Here is a 26,187-nt window from a genome sequence, read left to right as displayed (position 1 = left end):
TTTTAATGTAAGTTAACAGAGGTAAAGCAGCAAATGTTAAGATTCCAAACAAATTCGTAATTGTCAAATTTCAAGAGAAAAATCTTCCAAAAAAAAAAAAAAATATTCCACAACATTAAACGTAACTATAAGGTTAATTATTATATCATAACAGCACTCAATTCGATTCAATTCAAATTTATTTCTATAGCACTTTTTACAATTGGTAATGTCTCAAAGCAGCTTTACAGAACATAAACATAAAATAAAAGGTTATTATAAAGAATGATTTTGTCATAAAGATTAATATAATACAAAAACTCAAGATTAATATTACATATATTTAAATGTGTTTGTATTTATCCCTAATGAGCAAGTCTGAGGTGACTCAGGTGACTGTGGGGAGGAAAGAAACCTTGAGAGGAACCTGACACAAAGGGGAACCTCATCCTCATATAGGTGACACTGGAGGGTGTGATAATAAAAATACAGTCTGATAAATGTTGTATTGATGAGGAGGTTGTTGCCTTTAAAGACCACATGGAGTTGCTATCTCCTCTTTAGTATATAGTCTAACTGGAGCTGGAACAACTCTAGATACACTCAGGATCCTCGAAGAGTGCCTCATCTCAGAAGAGGTCCAAAATCTCCTCGTCGTTTGTTTCACTCACTAGTTAGTGCACTACGCACTGCAGTTAGGGACACGACCCATTCAGGAAGCGTGATTCGGGCAGAAAAACGTCGTGTCTTCAGTCGCTTTGTTTGTTCTACAGCTGCTTATATCATGGCTCAGAATTTCGTCCAAGCTCAAATTAAAGGAGACAAAGTGGTCGTGTTTCTGAAACCGACGTGTCCTTACTGCATGCTCGCTAAAGACGTGTTGTCCAAATACAGCTTCAAACCCGGACATTTAGAGTTTATCGACATCAGCGGTCGGGACAACATGGACGACATTCAGAAATACTTACAGCAGATTACAGGCGCTAGGACTGTGAGTCATCTTCTAAACTGTTTTTGTGTGTTTTTTGTTTTTTTTTCCCCCGCTGTACAAACAACTAACAAATAACGTTTATTATTTATGTTTATTTTGTTGCAAACTCTGTAATAGAGTCGATGACGCACTCACTGACGCACATCATTAGGCCACGCCCATCCTCCCGAGTTGTTATGCTTTTCTGTGTAGCACGTTTCCTGCATGTTATGTCAACTTTTGCCTGCTTGACCTGGCACCACATCTCCATGTGTTTGTCTACGTTTGCGGATAAACAGATGACGTAGAGACAAAATGTCACTAGGAATAGCAAATAAAATGCAACGAGATTCTTCATTCTTGGTTGAATGCCAAAAAGTCACTTTATCGAATAAATCCAGGTAGAAATATACAGTATGGATGTTTTAAACACCAGAACTATGAATATTTCAGTTTAACTTTCAGTGTTTCTGGGAATTTTTTGCAACTTTCACTAAGAACCAGTTTCTTTTTCTATGTTTAATGCCAATATGAAGTAACCTGATGAGAAATGTGATATTTTTAATACATAGTAAAAAAAAAAAAAAGGTAAAAAAAGTCTTTTTTTAATTTAAATATTAAATTTGGCTTTTTTTTTTTAAATCATACACCATGTTTTTTTTGTTCTATTTACCCACAGAAATGTTTTTTTTATCTGCACGTTTGCATTTTAAAAGCTGCCGAGAAAGAAAATCAGTCACAGAAACAAAACTGTATGATACTAAACGACTCCATGTGGGTGGAGGTTTGTGTGTAATGAGATTGCACAACGGTTGACTAGAGGCTACGTTCGTTATTTATTTGTTAACTAAATCAGCCTTTGTGTCAATATGTGCGTATGTTAGTTTTATTCGTTTTTTTTTTAGTAATCCAGCTGTTGCAGATGTATGGTGCTAATTGTGTTGTGTTGTGGTGTTGTTTTGCTGTGCAGGTGCCACGTGTGTTTATAGGTGAGAAGTGTATCGGAGGAGGCAGCGACGTGGAAGGACTTCACAAAGGTGGAAAACTGGAAGGCATGCTGCAGAAAATTGGAGCGCTGCAGTGAGATGTTGGCGTAAGCCCCACACACACACACACACACACACACACACACACGCACCCAATACACAGTATAAATACAGCATGCTTTTTCATCTTTATCACTCTCTCTCTCTTTCTCTCTCTCTCACCATCACTCATTCATTTTTCACTCGCAGCGCTCAGCACTTCTTAAGATAAAAATAAATTGCAGCCCAGGGCATTACCTACTGAGTTGGCCACTTTGTCTCAGTTAGACACAGACTAGAGCACAGGATAGTCTACACGTCAGGGTTCCTTCTAAAATGCCTTTATTCAGTTTGAGATGAAGATCGACAGAACTACACTAGACTACAGACAGCCAGAAACAGGCTCTAAATCCAACACACCGACTGCACGTAACAATCCACATGCTGGATACATAATACATACATACAGATTTCCCCTAAATAAAAACCTGATGTACATGTTAGAAAAATAGTTCGCATCGCCGAAAAATTATAATCTCATGGCAAAAAAAATAAACATTTGAAGTTTTGCAAGAGTAACCGACGGATCAAAGAAATTCTCACCAAGAAGAGACCATGGCAGACCATGAGGATGTGTGAAACATCTCTGGAGAGGATGTGTTTGACCCTACCCTGTTCAACACTTTGGGAGCGTATTCTAGCTTGGAGTGAGTTCGAAATCATGCCATCAGAAATCTCACTTTGAATATTGCTTTGAATTTGGTCACATTTGGAATATGGAGGTAAATTTCATGCCTGAGGAACGACAAGGAAGCCAGTGCCCGGGGCCAGGGTTTCTGCCCAGGGCCAGGGTTTCAACCCGAGCTTGCGTCGCACACACGCTACAGCTGTCCAGAAAACATTACAGCACGTGGACTGGTTACTCTAAATTCTGAATGTGTGTTTAAATCAATGTTTGATGAATTGGTGTCCCATCCAGACGGTATTGCCTTTACACCTCGCACCTGGTGTTTTTGGGATAGATCTGCTTTCACCCATGACCAGGATAAAGAACTTCTGAATAAATAATTCTAGACAGTTTTGCTAAAATATCAAGATTGATATGTCGAAAGAGCAACCCCTAAATCTCAGTCAGAAGATCCAACCCAAGCTGCTACTGAGTAACTGAATAGCTCACTTGAAAGCTCTGTTTTTATTTGAAACATTAATGTATTGTAAGCTGTTAGTAAACCCAGAGTAAAACTAAAAAAAGTAGTAATATACATACTGAATAACCTGATAATCAAGTTGTTAGCCTAACACCTCCAGGGTTGGGGGTTCGAGTCCTGGCTCTTCACCCTTCTTGCCTGGAGTTTGCATGTTCTCTTCGTGCTTCAGTGGTTTCCTCTGGGTACTCCGGGTTCCTCCCACAGTCCGAAGGACATGCTTCAGAAGCTGATCGGCAGTAGTGTGTAACCACGAGCGTGTGTGTGTGTGTGTGTGTGTGTGTGTGTGTGTGTGTGTGTGTGTGTGTGTGTGTGTGTGTGTGTGTGTGTGTGTGTGTGTGTGTGTGTGTGAGCGCCCTGCATATAACTGGGACATGTCCAGGGTGTCCTGTGGATACGGAATTCATGGGATAGGTTCCCCCAGAAAAAGAATAATCTATCCATGACAAAATCTCCAGACACCTTTTGACATGTTTCTTATGTAGATATGACTGATTTCACTCGTTGTAAAGGATGTTATAATAAAAGAAAAACAAAGCAAAGAATATGAATGATTATATAAAGATTATATAATTATTCTGATTATATCATATTATAAATCTGGACATTTCGAATATATGCCATCACTGTAAATTTTAAACATTGTAAATATATTTCCTCAAGCTTGAAATTTCATTCAGTGTTATTTTACAAAACCTCAGTGTTCACACTCTACTCCAAATCCAACAGAAATTGATTTGGAGTTACTGTTTGTTCAAATGGGAATCTCTAATGGCATGATTTTGGCTTCACGTTCGGCCTCCGAGCTTTAGATCGTCCTTGACGTCCGCTCACTTAGTGTTTCTTCCGTGGTTATTGTAGTAAATAGTCTCCGTTCGGAGGAACAGTTCGTCTCTGTGTACACAAAGCCAGATCCGTGTCATAGGGCACCGAGAGAAACATTAGGCCACAGTGTCCGCTTGGGGTCTCTGAGATTATATGACTGTGTGCTAATGTCACTGGATTAAAGGTCAGAGGTTTTGAGCATGTCTGTGACTCGTCTTTGCACTTTCTCTCGTCCTTGTCTTTAGCGTGCCGCCTGTGGGACCTCACATGATGCTGCAGCGGGACTTGCGCAGATGCCGTCTGCGCTGTTGGTACTCGCTGAGCTCCTGCAGGTAGCCTCTTGAGGGCCAGCGTAGCCGCTCCACCTGCTCCCGCTCCTCCTCTGCCCAACAGCAACACTGTGATCATAAAGAAAACACAGCAACACCCCCTCACCCCCGACACATACCCACGCAGTGCCTTTTCACCATATGCTTTATACTCTTTCTAAAATATTAACCACTTAAACAAATCGACACGGATCACGACGTACATAAACTGCATCGATATATAGCACTTGCTTGGCATCATGGATCTCCTGTAAATCCAAATAATTTTTGGCCTCGTCTCAATCAGCTCCTTAGCTCACTTGATATTGAAGCAGTATATTATGTCCACAAATTCACACACTACACATGGGGACACTGATGATATTAAAATTTCTTCATCAGTCACCAGGTTTAAAAACCTTGAATACGTTAACTTTGAAAGTTGAATGTCATTTACATTTGTTAGCTTAATCACATGCATTTCTGTCACGATATTTCAAAGCAGGCTAGTAGAGATCATAGGCTAGCAAGTGGATTTTGAACACTTAATTGTCAATAAACTAAAACTAACTGTATATAAATAGAGCTCCAACAATGATAACAAGCTACTTGGTGCATTATGTGAATTTTTTTTTTTTTTAACAGAGCAAACATTTCTGTGCACAGAAAGGATTTTGCGGTTGAGAGTGAGCCCTTAAAACGGGCGACTCCCTGATTAGCAAATCCCTTGACTAGTGAAGTAGTGAGCTGATTGAGACGCACTCATGGTGTTATTTTTAAGGTCATTGAAAAACATTGAAATTTTTGTACCTCTGGACAAATCATTAAAAATAAGCAGTAGAGAATAAAAATGTGTGTAGTGTCTCTTTGCACCTAAGCCCAGAAAAAAAAAACGTGCATGTGTGGCCAGAAACACAACCAATCCAATCAAAAGCAAATAAATAATTAAAAAAAAAAAAAAAAAAACAGCACAATATGAAAATTTATATTTTATATATAAATATATATATGATATATTTTATAATATAAATATATAAGTAAAATCCATCACTATTTACCAAAAAGGTGTGTCTATAAGCTGTAATGTTTATAATGAAGTTGTTCTAATATATTGTTTATACATATTTCATTATTTTATTTATGATTTATACAACGAAACACCTTAAACCTAATAAACCCATTATGACCATATTATGTTCTATTCCACGAATCTGATTGATCACCTCAGGATTATAATACGTGCCCCTTCTAATGTGTCTTCATTTCTATAGTAACTCGGATCATTAGTCAGTCTGTTACGTTTTAGATTCTATTACTATTAGTACTTAGAATTTTTATTACTAAATAAGTGAGGTAGTAGGGACCTGAGGAACTTGTAGGAAACCCATGCGGACAGACGCTATCCCGAGCTCAGGATGGAACCGTGGACTCTGTGAGGAGCGTCATCCTCAGAAAGAATTAACCATTAAAGCATTCAATTTACAGGTACTTTAATAGTTGCTTAAGCTATTCTGCCTTAAATTATCATGCACGACACAGCAGAATGCCACGGGGTTCGACCCTGCATTAGCATTTCTTGTTTCTATGAGCTGTTGTGTCATAACTAGCATATGGTGTTGTATAAGGGTTTATGTACTTTAACATCTGTTCAGGGCATTTGGTCAGATTTATTTAATTATTATTTTTTAACACATTATTTGTAGTCATTATATGATCAGCTATTACAGCTGGTCTCACCTGAAAGCTCCAGGAAGTCGGGTTTGTGGCTGAAGATCAGGTAATTATTGGCAATGAAGTGGAGGAGCCAGACATACAGCTGGTCAGCATTGTGACACTAAAAAGAAACAGAAAACAGCATTCACCCAGTTAAGTCATGCCACTGGAAAATACTGGAACATCTGGCTGGCAAGGGTTATTGTATCATAAAGTAGAAGAAGCAATTATGGTTGAGTATGCAAACACGGGTCATGCCAATGTGTAATGTTTCTAATTTGCTTATTTATAGACTCTAGGTTTCCTGATCAGGATTATTGTTTAAATGTTTATTGTTTATCTTTTTGGGTCACTAACCTACCAGCAAGTGGGTCCGAGCAACTTTTGCATGTAGAATAAAAGCCTTTATTTTGTCACACATACATTACATGACAGTAAAATTCTAACTTTTGGGTCACAGCTCAGGGTCAGACATGAACAGAATCCCTAGAGCAGAAAGAGGGTTAAAGTGCCATGCTCAATGGACCAACAGTGGCAGCTTGGCAGTGCTGGGGCTTGAACCTCAACCCTTTGATCAACAACCTGGAGCCTTAACCACCTGCATCACTACTGTGTTCCCTGTAGTGCCCCCATTGGCCAGTTCTTGCCAAGAAGCTGATTGGCTGATGATCTTTCATTCAAGTTTCATTAGAAATCCATTCACATATTAGAAGAAGAAAAATACTTGTTGTTTTTTCGGTTATAATGAACATCTTAGGGCAGCGGTTGGGGCAGTAAACATTTATGTAAATGATATTTGGGTAGAATCTGTCATTAGATGCTACTACAGTACCTGTAATAGTGATGGGTAATTAGATAGATAGATAGATAGATAGATAGATAGATAGATAGATAGATAGATAGATAGATAGATAGATAGATTGATTGATTGATTTGATTGATTGATTGATTGATTGATTGATTGATTGATTGATTGATTCGTCGCAGGGCACACACACACTTTCATTCACTCACACACACACTACGGGCAATTTTCCAGAGATGCCAATCAACCTACCATGCATGTCTTTGGACCGGGGGAGGAAACCGGAGTACCCGGAGGAAACCCCCGAGGCACGGGGAGAACATGCAAACTCCACACACACAAGGCGGAGGCGGGAATGGAACCCCCAACCCTGGAGGTGTGAGGCGAACGTGCTAACCACTAAGCCACCGTGCCCCCAATTAAGGAGTTGTGAAGTAAAAAAAAAACTCACCTTTGCTCTCCTCAGTAAGCGGATGACACTGATGCTAGTGGAGGCCAGCTCCCGACTGGGCATGCTCTGCAAATACGCACACACACACACCTCACAGAGGTGCTGCAGACGCTTCACTTGGTACATCTCTGCACAGACGAGTACCGCCATAGCCTGCAACACACTGGCTAAACACGCAGACACACACATACACACACACACACACACACACACACACACACACAAACACACATATGCACATTTGTCAATCATCACCAGCTGCTCTTTTTTTCATCCATCAATCATCCTTGCAGCTGTCGGACCCGTATGTCACATTGTACTGATGCGCATCTTCATCAACTGGCAGTCAAATCTGAACCATTTATCTGTGCAAGAATACTTGCTGCCTGCTATGTTCAGTACAAAAAGTACGACATCCATCAATGCTCCGCTATGATGGAACAAGTGGTACAATAAAGACAAGTGAAGCATCCATTAATGAATTCAATCTTAGGCTGTTTTTTTTGTTTGTTTGTATTTTTCTACAGAGAACTAGAACAGAGAATGCACGTCTGATCCAAGACTTGATGATCAAGGTAAAAGCAGAGAATACAGATTCACCTGGACAGCAGGTGTCTGTGTAGAGATACTCCAGAAAGGCGAGGAAGGTGTCAGAGGACACCCCGTGTATGGGAACCACTCGGTTCCTCGCTTCTGCGTATTTGCCGCTGAACATAGCTGCCATGACGTCACAGCGAGCCACAAGCACAGCTCTATGTGCAGGCAGGACACTCCCTGGAAATCACATCACACACACTCTCACACACATCTGGACTGTAAGATCTGATCGCTATAAATATGTGTATATTTACTGTAGCAATATAGCAGTGCAGTTGCTGTGAATTCCTTCTCAGCACATGTCATGTTGTCATTTCTTTTGCCTGGGGTTCACTATGTGCTTTTGTTCATTACGTCTTGTGCTTTTGTCTTATATATATCTTATCTATACAGTATCCCTGCCTCATGATTAGCTTGTTGCCTGACTGTATTCGTCTGTTTTGTGTTTAGACTTTATTTAATTAGAGTTTTATTTTTCCACGTTTTGTTTTTTTTCTACTCCCTGGTTTTAACATTAAAGGTGGGGTCTCCGTTGTTTGAAACACAATGTTGACATTTGAAATCACTAAAACAAACATGCCCCAACCCAAATGGGTCCCACCCCTGTTTTAATAGCTCCGCCCCACACATACACCAGACAAGTATAACCCAAGTACAACCCAGATAAGTATTATGGTGGAACCTGTTGGGGCAGCTGGCCGAGGGTATATTTCTATCAATAAATGAACACAATAAGTAATATTATAGTAATACAAATGTGTTTTTGTAGTACTGTGTGTTGTACTGTGAAAGGTTTATCTCCGTTTCACGCGGAAGACGTTCAGTTCTCTCCTGGAAAGCTGATCCTACATTAACACGTCCTTCTTCTTGCCTTATCGTAATCCTTCCTTCCTTCGCTTTCTTTCTTTGTTTTTATCCACCATGTCAAAGTTAAAACCGCTTTCTGCTAATGTCACACATGCGCACTGAACACTCTCTCCGCCCATATTGACAAGACACGCCCCTTTCTGCTCATTGGCTACACGTTAGTTTTGTTTTGGTTTTGTTTGGCGGCCCGACGCAGCTTCCTGAAGCGTTTCTCAAACAACGGAGACCCCACCTTTAACCTATATGGACATTGATTATGGATTATCCTGCTTTGTTGCTGTCTGCACGTGTATTCATTTGAATTGCTGTCACATTAGAGGAATCAGCACTTCTGACATATTTTATTCTTTACTTAATAAACCAAGCATGTATAACATGGCACTGAAATGCCACATCACGCGCCTCTATCATTAATGTAGTTTAGTTACAATTTTGTCTCAGTTTTGTTCATTGTTGCTTCATTTAGTGCTGTTTTTTTCCATCCATTTCTTATCTTAATCCCACTGCTTGTCCTGAAAAATGTCTGTAAGTTCATCCTTATGAAGAAGTCATTATCTTGTACTGCGTATTGCTGAAAACCTATCTAATTTACACGTTTTTGTTGTTGTTAGTCCAATGCTGAGATCATTTTAATTTCCGCTAGTGCAGCAAAGCATTCTTCAATTTTAAGTTCCCATATTCTTCCCATAAACGTCGGAAGAGTTCGCCTGCTGCAGAACACTAACAAACAGGCTGGAGGAGAAGAAATCAAAAAATTGTATTATCTCACAATTCTGCTTTACACTCACCACAATTTCTGTATACCTTCTAGTATTATCACAAATAGCGCAGCATAAAAGATAAAATGCTAGACCACAATCATCCCGAAGACGACTATATAGGATCTTTAGTGTAAAAAAAAATAAAAATACAGAGCTATGTTAATTATTGCAGATGTTCAATTTCTTCCCTCAGAGGAAAAAATACCTCAGAGGAGCCAAATGGTTTGTACTTTGGAACAACAGTCTCAATTAATTACAGGTTCGAGTCCTTGGTTTATTACAGATTAATTTCATGGTTGAAATCTGAAGGCTTTATGTTGGGAAAAAGGAATAACCAAGCGCTCAGCTCCTGTTTACAAAAAAAACTCAAGGATCCAGAGGAACTGATTTAAACACGCATGTTTGTCAAAGCAAAGGCAACAAAAATGTCTCGTAATCTAGATAATACTGTCATACAGTAATACAGTGTGCACAATATGGCTATGTGTATGCAGAATAGACTGAGGTACTTGCCTTGCACCATGAAAATGACATCAGAGTAGAGAGGGGAGTTGAAGATGTTTCCCAATGTTTGAGAAACAGGCTGAGATCGTGGAGCAGTCGGGTCCCTGAGGGCCTACACAAAGAAAGTAGCAGCTAGCAAGCAAGTCATCTTATAGTTGTGCTCTAGTAGATGTTCTAGTGTCCCACTCCTAATTACAATGAGAGACCTGTTTTGGAGGTCGGGTGGTGTTTTGCTTTCCCATGTGAGGCTGGTGTTAACATTATATATAAGCAACAGAAGCAAAAACATCTGACTTACATTTATGTCAGCATTTTGTGTGTGTGTTTGTGTGTGTGTGTGTGTGTGTGTGTGTGTGTGTGTGTGTGTGTGTGTGTGTGTGTGTGTGTGTGCTTTACATGCAGAAATATAAAGAAGTAAACATCTTTTAATGTATGCATATATTAGTGTGTGTGTGTGTTTGTGTGTGTGTGTGTGCTTTACATGCAGAAATATAAAGAAGTAAACATATTTTAATGTATGCATATATTAGTGTGTGTGTGTGTGTGTATGTGCGTGCGTGTGTGCTTTACATGCAGAAATATAAAGAAGTAAACATATTTTAATGTTTATGTGTATGTTTGTGTTTGTGTGTGTTTTGCATGCAGAAATATAAAGCAGTAAACATCTTTTAATGTGTGTGTGTTTGTGTGTGAGTGTGTGTATATGTGTATATGTGTGTGTGTGTGTGTGTGTGTGTGTGTGTGTGTGTGTGTGTGTGTGTGTGTGTGTATCTGTATCTGTGTGTGTGTATATTACTGTGTTATTGCTCTCTTCCAAGGAAAGTTTTTCCAAGGATAAATGCAACACTAAGCCCTAAGGTTTTATTTTTAGACGATTCCACATCAGATTCATTGCAATAAGCAACTGCTTTAAAGTGGATTAAGGTTAGAAGCAGAGAAATGGTCATTATACAAATTCTCAGAACAGAATAAAAACGTGAAGCTGGGGCTGATTTCTGTGTAGCCCAGACTATAGCTTCATGCAGTCTATCAGTGACAATTGTGTCCGACGTTTAAACAGAGTAAGCTTTTTATTTCAGATGTAATATACACATACGGACAGTTTAATGTATGAACAGAACCTTTTCCAGACAAAACGTTTGGTATGAGGAATAAACAGCACAAAAATCATCGTTCCTACAATTCCAATGATGAGACCTCATGACACGATGCGTTGCTCAACCCTAACAATCTCGCTGTGTTGTGTGTTGCCATTGTTAAACTATCGAAAGATTTATGCCCTAATCCAAAATGTAGGATTGCAGATTTTTACCATAATATACTGCAGTAGTTTGCACAGCTCCTGTTACCTTTTCCCTCCCAACAAATGAGCGTATTCGATCCATCAGCTGGGCTATTGCTAAAGGGTTCTTGAGCTTCTCAGCCAAAGCCTCCTCCAGAAACTCCCACTCCCAAGCTCCTGTGTAGAAACACAAACACACATACACACACGCTGATCTATTAACATGCTTCATAGCATCATGATTTGTCTGTCTAGACTCTCAAATTAGTCTGAACCTTGAATCCTGGCAGTATATGAAATATCTGCTTGGTGCAGTGTTTTTGCGCTCCTCATATGTCCGACAGCTTTAATAACACGTTGTGTGAAATAGAGCTAGATCATAATCTTTACGTCCGCTTGTGCTGGCTGCAGTAGATTTTGCCTTTTACCCCTATCATTGACAGTGCTCATTAGAACAACAAAGGCTGGCAAGCTCACAGCGGCGTTATTGAGCATCCCGTCAGAATTGTTTATCTCCTCCTGTATCGCCCTTATAGACATTTTAGGCTGTTTGTTTGCAGGATTTTTGTGGAAGGATTTTTCTGTCCAGCTGCAGTGTTTTTCGACGCATTTCCACTGCCCTTGAAGTGAAGAATACAAAGAGCCTGTGCAGAATGACACAATATAATCAGTGCTGGTTCAGTCGCATTGGTATGACTCTCACCTTCGTGCAGCTACACATGTCGTAACACTGATGAATGTGTCTATCAATTTTGTCGCTCGTAAAACTCCGACTCGAGCTTTGAATGAGCTGCGGTCAACTCAATCCTTGATCATTAACGATATACAGCGCCGATATTGGATGTTTCTTCTCTCGTGATCTCGGATTCTGGGCAACGCATTTATATACGGCTAACGTGAGCATAAAATCACCATTATGCATTCAGCACCACACGTCTACAGACGCAACACATCCCACATTTCGGTCTCTCTATCTCTATTTCTCTCTCTTACAGTCTCTTCACTGCCTCGCTCTTCCTTCTCTTCCTTTCCTTTCTATCCGTATATTAATTGCACCTCTTTTTCCCATCCTTTTTTCCCCTGTGCAGTATGTTTATGTTTGTGTTTCTCTCCTATGGACCATGCTAATCAGCCTTACAGCCCCAGGTTACAGGAGTAATGTACACAGAGAACTGTAAATCTCACATGCACACACACACAAACACACACACACACACACACACAAAAGTAATGTTCCCGGTAATGAAACAAAGAAAAAATTCCTTTTACAGAAACACAAAAGAGAAATCCGGGCATGGAGCGGAGGAGATAAGGAAGGCTTGCCAGTGGTATTTTTACTCTTAGAACAGTGATTTAGTGGCAAACGACTCCCTGCTGAGAAAGTCTCAGGATGTCTTTAACTAATGCACCTTGAAACAATGACAATTTCCTTTCCCATTTATACACGGATCGAATATGTTCAGCGTGGTTATGAGATAATTAACTTTTGTGCAAAATACATTAATTAAGGCTACCTCGACTGGAAACAATTGAAAATCTGCTTCCAACCTTCTTTTTTTTTAACAACACGGAGCAAAGCAATGCAGGATTTTGGTCCTAGTACATTTTCTACGTGATGATGTGATCGATCAATGTTACTAGTTCAAAGACTGAATTCTTCTTACTGTATTAAAGTATGCTTTAAAGTAAGTCCGTTTTTTCAAAGCCTTATGTAACCTGTCTTGTCATCTGTTGGAGATTAGACATACAGATTTGCATCGTTCAATAGGCAGCTATCGATTGGTCTAAGTGTAAGAGAGATTCTCTTTGTGCTGCCAGTAATGGGGACCTGAGTCTCAGACTCGCAACTCAATTTGCAAAATCAGATCTGCAAACTTCAAAGCTTTATGACTCACCGCAAACTGAGTCATATTTTAAAGCTTATGAGTCACAACTCACAAGTCAAAAAACTCACAGTGTTTAAGCTTTAATTTGGGCAGACTTCAAAGTTTAGGACTCTTCCATGCAAGGCAGCTCAACTTCAAGGAATATTACTTGTAATCTGTTTTATGACTCATAATTTGACTCAGATTTCAAATTTTATGACTCATATTTTGACTCACACTTCAAAGCCTATGACTCATAATTTGACTCAGATTTCAAAGCTAATGACTTATGAAAGGTTTAAAGATTAAACACAAGTTAAAATGCTCTGCATAAGGCTATAATACAGCAAGCTGTTGTAATGCGTCAGTCTGATAATATGTTGTGTTATGTTGTGTCAAATGTTACACTTTTCACCAACAGTAATAGTATCTAGCTGTATTTTGTCTGAAACATTAATTCATCGGGACCAGAATGTTGTCAGACTTAACTTTGACTCAGACCAATGTAAGCTAACTTCTCTTGGTTGCTCTCCTGCCTTTACCTTTATAGTTATTTTTAGCATTCCCTTTTCTTGGAAATGGACTGTATTTATATGTGTCTATAGTGTGTGTGTGTGTGTGTGTGTGTGTGTGTGTGTGTGTGTGTGTGTGTGTGTGTGTGTGTGTGTGTGTGTGTGTGTTGCCACGTTAAACATAGTTGAATTCATAATATTAGAAGCAACAGTCATCTCCTAGAAAAATGGACAGGATGAAAGTGTGCTCTTTTATGGTGCGTTTTTTCAAGGTCTGTCGTTTTAAAACCTTCTCTTATGTAAGCGGTGTATAAGGAGAGCAAGCACTAACAACTCTCTACCATGCAACTGCAATGAAACAAATCTGTACAGGATGTCTTGATAATGGTGGAGATTTATATGTACGATGTCAGGTATTTACATTTGTTTACCTCTGTAGAGAAACATAAGCGTCTCCCACATGCATATACACAGCAGCGGGTCCTTCACAACCAGCCGGGACAGTTGCCCAGGTAGGTGGCCGTCTGCCCGGGTCAGGTCATCCAAGCCGCCATCCCAAGTGGACAGCAGAGAGTGAGGGCTGTCTCTTTCCCGACAAGCACATCGGGACATGGGCCTCTCCCATGCCTGCCTTCCCACCAACAGCTGCTTGAAATAGGGGCTAACTGCGCTTAACACAGCAGCATGTGCCCATCCCAGCTCTTTCCCAGAATCCCCAGCATAAAAGACCACATCAGCAAACTGCGCACCACGCTCCAGCAACCACTGCAGATCCTGAGAGAAGCTGGACTCCTCCACTCGCACAGGAGGAAGACGAGCTACGAGACAGCAGAGAGGTGAAGACATGGTGAAGTGATGCATATAAATTAGCAAGGAAAGAAAGCAGATAGCGGATAAAAGAGAGATTGTGGTGAGGGGTGCAAGTTGATGTGTGTGCAAGCAGAGAGAGAGAGAGAGAGAGAGAGAGAGAGAGAGAGAGAGAGAGAGAGAGAGAGAGAGAGAGAGAGAGAAAGTCAAAGTTGTCAAGGGAGCAGGAGAAAAAGAGAAGATAAGAGAGGCAGGTGAAGGGTGAACGAGTATGATAGAGTGCAGAGGATTAAAAAGGGGTAAAATAGAAAGAGGGCATGGGAGAAGTATGGAAAGCATAAAGAAGTCACTATTTGTGCAGAAGGACGAATTATGATAAATCATCATTGATTTTGATCAGTGTCACATTCTGGTAGGGCTTTCCAGGATTCTGTAGCCTTCATATTTAATGTCCTGCTCTCCATAAAATGTGTTAAGTGGTGCTGGGCTTGCGTTAACAAACTACCCGAAAGCATTTGGCTCCATTCTTTGTTTTTTGTTTTTTGCTTGCAGTCTATAAACTAATATTATGACATTTATACGTTCCTAACGTTCTCATATTTCTTTGCGCTTACTTACACATTCGTTATGAGAGTCGTTAAAAAATCAAGCTCCAAACGTTTGATCATTATCACATCAGATCTAATTCACTGGGGAATTTAACACACTACAGGAACTGACACAACACAAACCTTACACATGAATCACAGTCGCAGCTTACAGCGAAGACGTATCATGACAAATGTGATGCTTTATCATTATTACTAAATATATTTAATATCGGCACGGACAGCGAATTCTAGCACGATGAAACATAATACAAATCCTTTTAACAATAGAGTCTAGAAATGTGCTTTTTGATTCATTTGACAGCTTGAGTCCTTGCCTTGCTTGCAATATCCCAAATTAGCCATTTCCGCTCAATAAATCTTTCTTTACAGTGCACTCTAGGGTCCAATATTAATACATTTCCCGGTTGCTTTCTCGCTACTTTTTAACAAATATAACGTTAACATTGGCATTAAACATCAGTTACGTATTAACACGTGTAACACTTTACACTTTGTGGAGAAAGGAACATACTGTGAGTGGAATTTTTACCTTGTTGAAGTTTACGACTGCAGCGAGCCAGACTAGAACTATTTACAGACATAAAAATGTAAGAGTAATGTAAAAGTCGTTGCTATAAAAGATCGGCAAACCCGTCGCCTAGGAATTCTAGGAGTCCTTCATAAAGAGATCTCAAAATGACTCGAATAAAAATAAATCTAATGAATTCTGGACATAAGTTGTATTAAAATAGATTGCTATCACACAGAGAAACAGTTCAGAGATGTTGAACAGATACTGTATTAAAGGCTCTACCGAGTCGCTGGTTTGCGTCTGCAGCAGTTACTGCTTATGAATAAGAGAATAGAAATATGCATAATAGTTCCTGTCATTTTCTATGTAGGCATCAGTACTGGCACACAAACCAAATTTGACTGTACTTGTACTGTGAATATACAGTTATTCTATTCTGTCCTACTGTATTCTACTCTGTTCTGTTTTATTCTGTTCTACTGATTTATCTATTCAATTGTTATTTATTCTATTAATGATTCCACAGCGGGGGCACGGTGGCTTAGTGGTTAGCACGTTTGCCTCACACCTTCAGGGTTGGGTGTTCGATTCTCGCCTCCGCCTTGTGTGTGTGGAGTCTGCACGTTCTCCCCGTGCCTCTGGGGTTTCCTCCGGGTACTCCGGTTTCCTCCCCCGGTCCAAAGACATGCATGGTAGGTTGATTGGCATCTCTGGAAAATTGTCTATCCTATTCTATCCTATCCTATCATTTAATGGATTGTTTTCTCTAATAGCCCGATAAGCCAACACAAATTTTCAGTAGTGTAATATTTTAAGATTCATATTCGTACCTGGTTGGTCCAAGTGTGGAGGGCGGGGCTCATTAAACCGTTGACCCCGCCTCTTGTCAGGTCGCTCTTTCGCTCTCTGCTTCAGACACTGAATCATGAAGTATTCAAGCTAAATGTGCACACACAGACAGAGTTTGCTTTAGGGCTATCAGAAGACATTTTACTGTTTAATATCTATTTCGGTTAACAGAATTTGTACATATCCTGAGGTGAAAATGCATATTCAAATGTCTACAATGTAAAATGTTTTATTTTAATAGCACTATATTATAAATAACACATAGGATTGTTGACAGTGAGTACAGATATGTGTCATCTACAGCCCCCCAACCCCCCCCCCCCCCCGATTAGGTACCGCTTTTCTAATGATAGGAAAACAAATAATTAAATATTTGTCATAAATATAAGTTAATAATTTCAGACAAGCACGAAAAATTAAACCGATGAACATTGTAAAGAAATTTTTTTAAATTTTATTCTCTTTACTGATTGATCTATTCTGTTGTTATTCATTCTGTTGTCATTTCTCTCTATTCAATTCTGTTGTCATTTTACTATACTCTATTCTATTTCTATTCCATTCTATTCGATACTATTTTCATTTCATTGTATTCTGTTTTATTCCATTTGGTTGTCCTTTTGTTTGTACTCTACCCGATTCTATTCCTATTTATTTTTATTTCACTATATTCTACTGTGATCCCAATCTGTTCAATTCTATTGTCATATTCCATTTTTGTTTCACTATATTCTAATCCATTTTATTGTAATTCCGCAAATATCCTTTCCTATTTACTATGCAATTCTATTGTCTATTCAGTTCTATTGTCATCTTACTACATTATATCAAATTCTATTCCATGAAATTGTCATTTCACTATATTCTGTTGCACTCTATTATCATATCACTTTATTCTATCCTATTGTCATTCTGCTCTACTCAACTCCATTGTCATTTCGCTATATTCTATCTGATTCTATTCAATTCTGTTGTCGTTTCACTCTATTCTGTTCGATTCCATCCTATATTGTTCAATGGACTGTTTTTCTCCAATAGGTCTATACACCAACACAAATTGTCAGCAGTGTAAAATGTAGTCTACATACAATACTTTATTAGAATTAAAAATATTGTATTCTTCCAAGTGAAAAGTCCTTAAGTGAAAATAATGAAATGTAGATGTGAGTTAAATTCGGTCTCAAAGAATTTTGATTGTCAGTGAAACATTAACAAATTACAATTTACTTGATCAGTTTATCAATCAGTGCAATGTATGAGTCAGTATAAGACTGTTATAGTAGCTCATTAAGAATCGAATGCATCTGAATATTAAATATTTAGATGTACTCATATATCTGGCTTGAATACTAAGATACTCACCACACTGCCAAAGTAGCGACCCACAAAGAAATTATTGAGAGATGGTAACTCCAGGTAGGTGGCACCCAGGTCTCGAGACAGCTGAAGTCCCTCGCCGTGAGGAACACAAGTGCTCCAGTCGGACGCGCAGAGGGGGCAGGTGCATGGTGGCCCTTCATCTGGATGCAGTGACAACCAACCATAGTACAGTGGAGGAAAAAATATGAGACACATTTCAGAAGAATCTCGTCCGTATACAGCACTGTCATTATGAATTATGTGCACATCCAAGGTTCTAAGAATATCTCGCTCATACACTAATGAATGCTAGCACATGTCTACTTGTGAAAACACATGACATCTCTGGACTCACAGACATATGGGACAGGAGACTCAATTGCGTCATAACGCCGCCCCTGAATATAAATCAGCTGATATAAGCATGAATGTTTGTATGTGTGTGTGTGTGTGTGTGTGTGTGTGTGTGTGTGTGTGTGTGTGTGTGTGTGTGTGTGTGTGTGTGTGTGTGTGAGAAGAAAGAGAGAGCAGAAGAGGGAAGAAAAAAGGAAAGCCAAGGCAGTAGAAAGGAGGGGGAATATGAAACAGGAGGGGAAGCGGGGGCCCACGGGAAAACAATAAACAACAACAAGCAGAGAAAGTAAAGAGGGATACAGTAAATAGAAAGAAGGAGAGACCAAAGGCGGAAGGAGGAAATAATTGTCAGCTCACTTCCACTTGAGTAAAGCATAGATCTTTTTGGCTGTTGCAAAAAAAAAAAAAGATCTTGAACTCAATCTGACAATCCTGAGATGAAATTCCACACTGTGGATTTTCCAGTTGCAGATTATACCGAGCTCAGAGAGTCGTCACCAGGAATGCGCACAAACTCCTAATTCAAAACATTGTATTTGAAAGCCAGTAAAGGCAGAAAATAGACATTCTGTAAAAATATCTACAAGCGATAGAAACAGAAGCATAAGACAGATGGATGCAAAATGAGTGAAGAAGGTTACGGGACACGGTTTGGGTTTTGACAACAATATGTCGAGCGACTGAGTTGAGTGCACGTACGAGGAGTTTGCCAAAATAAAATAGCTGTGTCATGGTCATGCACGATTCTGACCTTGGGCTTAAACCCGTTTGTCTCGTGTAATATCGGCTCGAGCGAGGAGCAGTAGCCGGTGTCTGACAGTTTGATGTAACCACAATATGTCATTCTAAAATGTAATTTATCTATTCTATTCTATTGTTATTCATTCTATTGCCTTATCACTATAATCTATTCTATTCTACTGACATTTCACTATATTCTATTATGTCCTATTCCATTCTGCTGTCATTTTCTGGTATTCTATTCAATTCTATTCCACTCTACTACAAGTTCACTATATTCTATTCTACTGTTGTTGAGGAACAGGAGAAAGGTAAGTTCGAGAGTGAGCTGAAACCTGGTGAGTGGATTCTGGTCAAGGACTTCCAAAGGAAAAACTGGTCTTCCCCAAGGTGGAGAGGACCGTTCCAAGTCCTACTGGTCACACCAACAGCGTCTAAAGTCGACAGACGAGTGTCCTGGATCCATCAAAGCCACACACGGAATGTTCCGGCACCACCGACGGACACTCGTGACGTGCACTAGATTACTGAGACACCCAATAGCCTGCTGGGCAGGCCAGGTGTGTAATTGAATACAGAAACGTATTTGCCCTGAAGCGCCAGCACGTAGAATTAGGAAATTGGGTTACTCTCAGTGACCAGGGGTACGGAAGAAGAGTGTGCCGGGTGCCATAAAGGGAAAATGAGAGTCATCACTCTATTCTATTCCATTCTACTCTATATTGTTCGGTGGAATGTTTTTCTCTAATAGCCCAATAAACAAACACAAATTTTCAGTAACATTGTAAGATGTAGTCTTAGCTTTTATAGTCCTTGAAAAGAAACAAGAATCAGTATCCAACTATATAATAGATATATCTAACCTTACCCCTGCTAAGAGAGGGGCTTAAGAATGGAAACACAGATAAAGGAGTTATTTTCTTTCTATCAAAATCGGGTTCAATTCCAAGAGCTTTTACTCAAGTATATATTTAAAGTATTTGGTTTATTCTCACCTTCAAATACTGTCAAATATTGGCAACGTGATCAGTTATAGATCGCAATAAAGACCCTTCGGTCTGCTTACTAAGATTGCAGATGTTCTCAAAAATTCAATTCTTCGTGCTTTGTAAAGTTTTTAATGGTCTGGTTTTGACAAGTTTATGCCCACTTATTCCTGGCTGAAAACATTCTGCCATTGTCTCTGGCTGCAGAAGCTTATTTGAGACAAAATCTGATAAGGTGTGCAGTCTAATCCTGAAGCAGTTCCTGTTCTGTTTGGGAGATAAGACGCATAGTCACTCATGTTTGTTGCTATACAGCATACTGAAAAATACTGCTTGATTCACACCACTCACTAGTCATACAAACTATGGTACAGAATCTCCTGTGTCATTGGATGTTCTGCTTCAATTCAACCTTCATCTGACCGATTGCTTTTATCCGATGATGAGACATTTGTATCTCGATGGGCGTGGTCTCTTTCATGATGACCCCGCCCACATCCACATAGCACAAGGGCTGAATTTTTTATGAGAGTGAAATGAATTGAATCATATACTAAATCCTTCACAGTCACCAGATCCTTAACACATATGCAAGATCTTGGACTTAAAACAACACCAAACCACCAACCAACAAAAAAAATTCTTGAGCTATTGTTTCATCCATCCAGGGATTTTCAGAATCTGTACCTTGATGCATTGAAGCAGATCTGGAAGAGCTTTATGACGCGGTTTCCTATAATTTGTCACTTGTCTGGATGTGCAATAGTTACGATGAGATGAAGGTTATTTTTTTCTGCCAACAATGTGGAAACAATCATTTAAAATCTATAGAATATGTTTATGCGCACTTACTTGTTGGCTATCAAGCTGAAACCCATAAACCCCTGATTTGTTATTGATTTTAAAGCCTATTATGAATTATTCAGTAGCTACAGTGAATTTAATAGAAAAGCTGTGGACTGAGAAATATAACTCTACTAATGCACTCCAAGTAGCACTAAGCTTCTGTACACCCTGGGTTTCACAATACCTACAATGTAATAATAAAAATATGAGAAAATATATAAGCGAAAAAAAAGAGACTGGGGATAATCTAGATTCTTTTAAGAAAGGCTAATTAACCTGTCAGGAATTGTTAGAGGCTGCGAACCATAACCATAAAACAAGACCATAAAGGGTTCATTCATTCATTCATTTTCTACCACTTATCCGATCTACCTCGGGTCACGGGGAGCCTGTGCGTATCTCAGGCGTCACCAGGCATCGAGGCAGGAAACACCCTGGATGGAGTGCCAACCCACCGCAGGGCACACACACACTCTCTCATTCACTCACACACTCACACAATACGGACAATTTTCCATGATGCCAATCAACCTACCATGCATCTTTGGACCGGGGGAGGAAACCGGAATACCCGGAGGAAACCCCCGAGGCACAAGGCAGAGGCGGGAATCGAACCCCCAACCATGGAGGTGTGAGGCAAACGTGCTAACCACAAAGCCACCGTGCGCAAGGGTTGTTGTAGCCTAATGGTTAAGGTGTTGGACTACCAATCCCCAGGTTCACCAAACTGCCTCTGCTGGTCCCCTGAACAATGCCCTTAACCCTCAATTGCTCAATTGTATGAAATAAGAAAAATGTAAGGGTGAATCTGCCAAGTGCCTAAATGTAACTGTACCATTAACCAACATAAAAAAAAAACAGAATTTAAACAAGACATGCACACATACGACAAACCCAGGACTTACAGTAAGTAGTGGTGCTAATTAGGGCTAACAAAGAACATAGGTATAGCATGCTGGTGCTGCTGGTTAATGTAGTTCAGTGTTGTTTCTGAATATACACAACACAACTATTACACAACAAAAGACAACTAATCTATGTGGGAAACTGACACACCATGAAAACATAAGCATGCATTAAAGATGTGTCACTTCATCAAGCCATTTAAAATTGCACTGACAAATATTAGAATAACATGGATGAAATGTTAGCAGGAGAGAATATGTGAGACAGCAGCTATGGGTTGTTTGTCAGAATAGTTTATCTTGTTAAATAGTTAAAAGGATTTCACAAAAAATTGTATTAGGGTATAATTTACGGTCCCATCAAATTATAGCACCGAACCTCATTTCTGTTTGGCAGACACATAAACCAGACGTGCCAGAGCTCCACTTCCACTCGATTTAACCAGTGTTATGTATATGTATGTGCATGACTCCATTGCTGTATGACTGCTCTTGGCTCTGTAGCGTGATAAGAACCGCTGCAGATTTCACAACATTCTCACTATTCAGCGACACTCCAAGTTTAGCGCATGAAGGGCCGTGACCTTCCTCAGGTCTAGCACTAAACCTTGCATCTCTTTAAATCTAGACTATTACCCTTTCGGTGTAAACAGCACTGCAACGGAGAATTAATATCAAACTTTGATAGATTCTTTATTTAAAGGTCAGATAAAGAACACGAGAAGCTGTTGTTGCTCTGGGTGCATTTATTTGAAATATTTCACACTGAGCATGTGCAAGTAGTTTATCTAGTTAACATTAGGGCAAATTTTAGATCGACTTTTGTACTACAGTGTTGAATGGTTTAGCTATTACAGTAAGATAAAGTTTGTGAATTCAGTGTTTAAATTCAGTCAGACTTTGTCCCTTGGTGAAAAACACAGATGAGGGACATATGACCACTTCCACATAAGTTAAGAACAGACAAACAGGGCTGCTACAACTAAGCGACTAAATGGATTTCTACATACACTACTGTATATAAACACTGTGCTAATTTATTTTCTTACAATATACACCAACCGGCTATAACATTAAACCCATTGATACAGTAGGTGAAGTGAATAACATTGATTATCGATTATTTTGTTGCTATCACAAGATGGGATATAAAGATCTGAGCAACCATGACAAGAACTAAAGTATGATGGCTAGTCTACTGGGTTAGAGCAACTCCAAAGCAGCAGGTCTTTTGGGGGTTTCACAGCATGTAGTGTATAGTGCCTACCAAACGTGCCTACCATAATGCACTCTGTTACACTGCACAAATGTTTGAGGAACATGACAATGAGTTTGTGGTTTGTCCTTCAAATTCCCCAGAACTCGATCCGAACTGCGGGATGTGCTGGACAAACAAACTCCAGATCCTTGGAGGACCTACCATATAACTAACATCGTCTTGGTACCAGGTACCACAGCACACCTTCAACAAAGGTCTTTTGGAGTCCATGCCTCGAGAGAGCTGTTATTGTGGCACAATAGGGATTTTACGTTATATTAATCAGGTGGTTTTAATGTTCTGGGTGTTCGGTGTATACATTTATGATACATGTTGCTGGTCAAGTCATCAAGTCACTTCAAGTCCTGCTTTCGATTCTCGGTCATGGCACAAGAGGTCGATCCAGAAAAGAGTCGATTCACTGATTCCAGGCTTTGAGTCCATACCAAATGGATTGGTGTAAATTCCACAGCAAGAATGATTTGTATCGTGCAAACTAAAATTAATTTAATAAATAAAGAGGTTGGTGTATTTAATCCTGTTGGTGTATTTAATTTAATGAGGTATCCAGTGGATAATGGTTTTTATTACTGAAAACATTAGTACAAATGTCTAATACAATAGTACATTAGTACAATTGTCGAAATTAGAATTTTTAAAAAATATATATATTTTTTTTGTTAGTGTTAGTAGTTTAACCAGGTTGGTTTTGGATTAGTTTGGGTGCCTGGTTATTTAATTAAGCCTAGTTCTGTACCACTCAGTGCATTCTACTTTACGATCTAATCCCTTTTTATTTGATATATATATTTTTTTAAATGTTTCTCTTTGGTGCATTCTTGACGACTCATGAAGGACATCTTTAAGCTGTAGTGCAGAAGTATATTAACCCCAAATAAAAGCATAAGCACAGCCACAGCACCAACAGGCTTAGATACGTATAGTACGCTTTTGATCCTTAATCCTTAACAGATTAGTTCGTAAGAAATATGAAAAATACATGAGCAGACACGGAAGACGCCACTCCTGCAAAACAATAATCTACGCTATACTAATACGTTAAGCTGCAGTGCCTCAAAAAGCCGTACACAGCATAACACTTTTTGACAAAGAGACAGAGCACTCGTGATATTTCAAACCTCAGAGAGACAGCAGAACAGTAGAAGCCAATCATCTCTCACCGTTAAGTCGTGCACCAACTGCTACCAGGATGACGGGCATGCCCCAGTGGCGCAGAAGGGGGCGGAGACGAGGGGCGTAGCCATTTCGGACCTGCTGGAAGGCCAGCTTGTCATTTACTGAATACTTAATGACCACAATATCAGCTTGCTCCAAAACACTCCGCACACTGGCCCAGTCACTGTCCAGCAAGTCCTGAGGGTAGAATCAAGATGAGGAACACAACACATAAAGAAGATGCAGTTTGTCAATGGGGTTCTGTTTATCAAAACCTCTCTCCAAAATAATAATTATATTATTATGTTCAGATTAAAAAAAAACAGGATAAGCAGGAAAACTAGGATAAAATCTTGAACAGTCTGACAAGCAGCAGTAATTAAGAGAAGGAGAAATCTCCTCTAAAATCCACCAAATGTCTCCAAGCCCATTATTCTGCTTTTTAAATCCCCAATCATCAGTATTTTAATCATTTGATCTCTCATTTACTGATCTACAGTACAGCTGCTAGAGCAAATAAAACCTATATAAACCTATTCTCAGTTTCATAACGTAGATATTCAAAAGCATTTTTTTTTTTTTGCTTTTTCCTTCTTTTAGTTGTCTTCTATCAGGATTAATTCAGGTGTGTTATTATTTCTAAAACTAATGTGTAGTTAACATTTTCTATACTATACACATTCACTTACTCATTCATCCACCACACAATACTCACCACTTACTCACTCACTCATTCATTCACTCACTTATATTCACTCACTCATTTACCACCACACGATACTCACTTACTCACTCACTTACTCATTCATCCACCACAAAATACTCATTCACTCATGCATCCACCATGTTATAATTATTCGCTTGCTTATCCGCTTCACAATAACTATTGCTCATCTCACTTGCAAATTTACCACACCACACTCACTCACTCACCCATCACCCCATAATTAATTACTTACTCTATTACTCTCACAACCCTACTTGTTAACTCACTCACACATCCATCCATCACACCACACTCACCCACTCACTCACTCCCTCGCTTACTCACCCAATCACACATTCGCCATCCCAGTGTTCACTCACTCATTTATTCAACAACACCCTACTCAGCCACTCACTCACTCACTCATTCACCATCCCAGTGTTCACTCACTCACTTATTCAACAACACCATACTCATTCACTCACTCACTCATTCACCAACCCAGTGTCCACTCACTCCCTTATTCAACAACACCATACTCACACATCCATCAGACTATACCTATCACTCACTCGCTCACTTGTCCACATGCCACACTGTCTCACTCTCCGTGCCCAACTCACCCAGCTAGGGCAATCGCGCACCATCACTCTGACATCTCCAAAAACTCTAGACTGGTACTCCATAAATGCTGGATTCAGTGGATGTCTAGAAGGAGTGGAGGAGGTGGGGTCCAGCTCTCTGGCTCCATGACCCAGGTAGCTCCACAGCAGCCCCCCTTGCACCTGTGCTGGAGCAGCAGGCTCCTCTCCAGACCCCACACCCCCTGGACACTCGCTGCCCAGGGCCACTATGTGGACAGACCTGCATAGAGGATGACAACAATGACCATCACTGAATCCTGCACTGGATAACTTTAGGTGATATTAAACCAGTCATGTGGTTTACAAAGAATACCAAATAGATGTGCATTAATTATTAACTCTGTAATATCTGTCCATGTAACTGCATCACATTGTGTCATTGAAGGGATGACAAGATCAATGGGTCCTATTATTATTATTATTATTATTATTATTATTATTATTATTATTATTACTACTACTACTACTAATATTATACAAGCCAACACAGTTTAATAGTCATGCTTTATCTAACTTACATGGTCCCCTGAGCTGAGAGCATGAAGCTTGGTGAGCACGTCCTCAAGCGCCACGTTTTCCCATCAGACGGTTTTTTCCGCAATCAAGCCCGACAGCACAAATCCATCGAAATCCACATTAAACGCGACCCCGAGCGAGTTCCGGTGTCTCGAGTCCGGTTTTTGCGTTCATTCTTCTTTAAGAAAAATAAATAAATACAAGCCTCTTGAAGGGGAAAAGTGTTCTGTGCGCAATGCTCCGGTGAGC

At 39.6% G+C, this 26,187-nt stretch overlaps 2 protein-coding genes across 6 annotated transcripts; one reads left to right on the top strand and one right to left on the bottom strand.

Annotated features, from left to right (window-relative positions):
- The first annotated feature begins 667 nt into the window (after window positions 1–667).
- Window positions 668–4,952, top strand: glrx (glutaredoxin (thioltransferase)). Its single transcript, XM_027152663.2, has 3 exons — window positions 668–970; window positions 1,920–2,042; window positions 4,250–4,952. Exons 1-2 carry the CDS (start codon window positions 764–766, stop codon window positions 2,031–2,033), a joined length of 321 nt encoding a protein of 106 aa, XP_027008464.1. The 5' UTR covers window positions 668–763; the 3' UTR covers window positions 2,034–2,042; window positions 4,250–4,952.
- On the bottom strand, window positions 2,300–26,083 carry rhobtb3 (Rho related BTB domain containing 3). 5 transcript variants are annotated; one of them, XM_047805504.1, is made up of 12 exons: window positions 25,941–26,083; window positions 25,402–25,642; window positions 24,078–24,270; window positions 17,810–17,967; window positions 16,429–16,537; window positions 14,101–14,487; window positions 11,360–11,469; window positions 10,020–10,122; window positions 7,882–8,055; window positions 7,282–7,448; window positions 6,050–6,146; window positions 2,300–4,386 (listed from the first exon to the last, which is right to left on the bottom strand). In XM_047805504.1, exons 1-12 carry the CDS (start codon window positions 25,961–25,963, stop codon window positions 4,268–4,270), a joined length of 1,881 nt encoding a protein of 626 aa, XP_047661460.1. In that variant the 5' UTR covers window positions 25,964–26,083; the 3' UTR covers window positions 2,300–4,267. The 5 variants fall into 5 exon arrangements, 4 of the variants coding, with proteins under 4 accessions (XP_047661460.1, XP_047661457.1, XP_047661458.1 ...); XM_047805501.1 differs by having other exon boundaries at window positions 4,264–5,185; window positions 25,351–25,642; XM_047805502.1 differs by having other exon boundaries at window positions 4,264–5,185.
- Window positions 26,084–26,187: the final 104 nt, after the last annotated feature.

The sequence above is a fragment of the Tachysurus fulvidraco genome, chromosome 21 (genome assembly GCF_022655615.1).
Source record: "Tachysurus fulvidraco isolate hzauxx_2018 chromosome 21, HZAU_PFXX_2.0, whole genome shotgun sequence".
Classification (NCBI taxonomy): domain Eukaryota; kingdom Metazoa; phylum Chordata; class Actinopteri; order Siluriformes; family Bagridae; genus Tachysurus; species Tachysurus fulvidraco.
The sequence above is the reverse complement of the archived record's forward strand: the minus strand, read 5'-3'. Positions and strand labels throughout refer to the sequence as shown.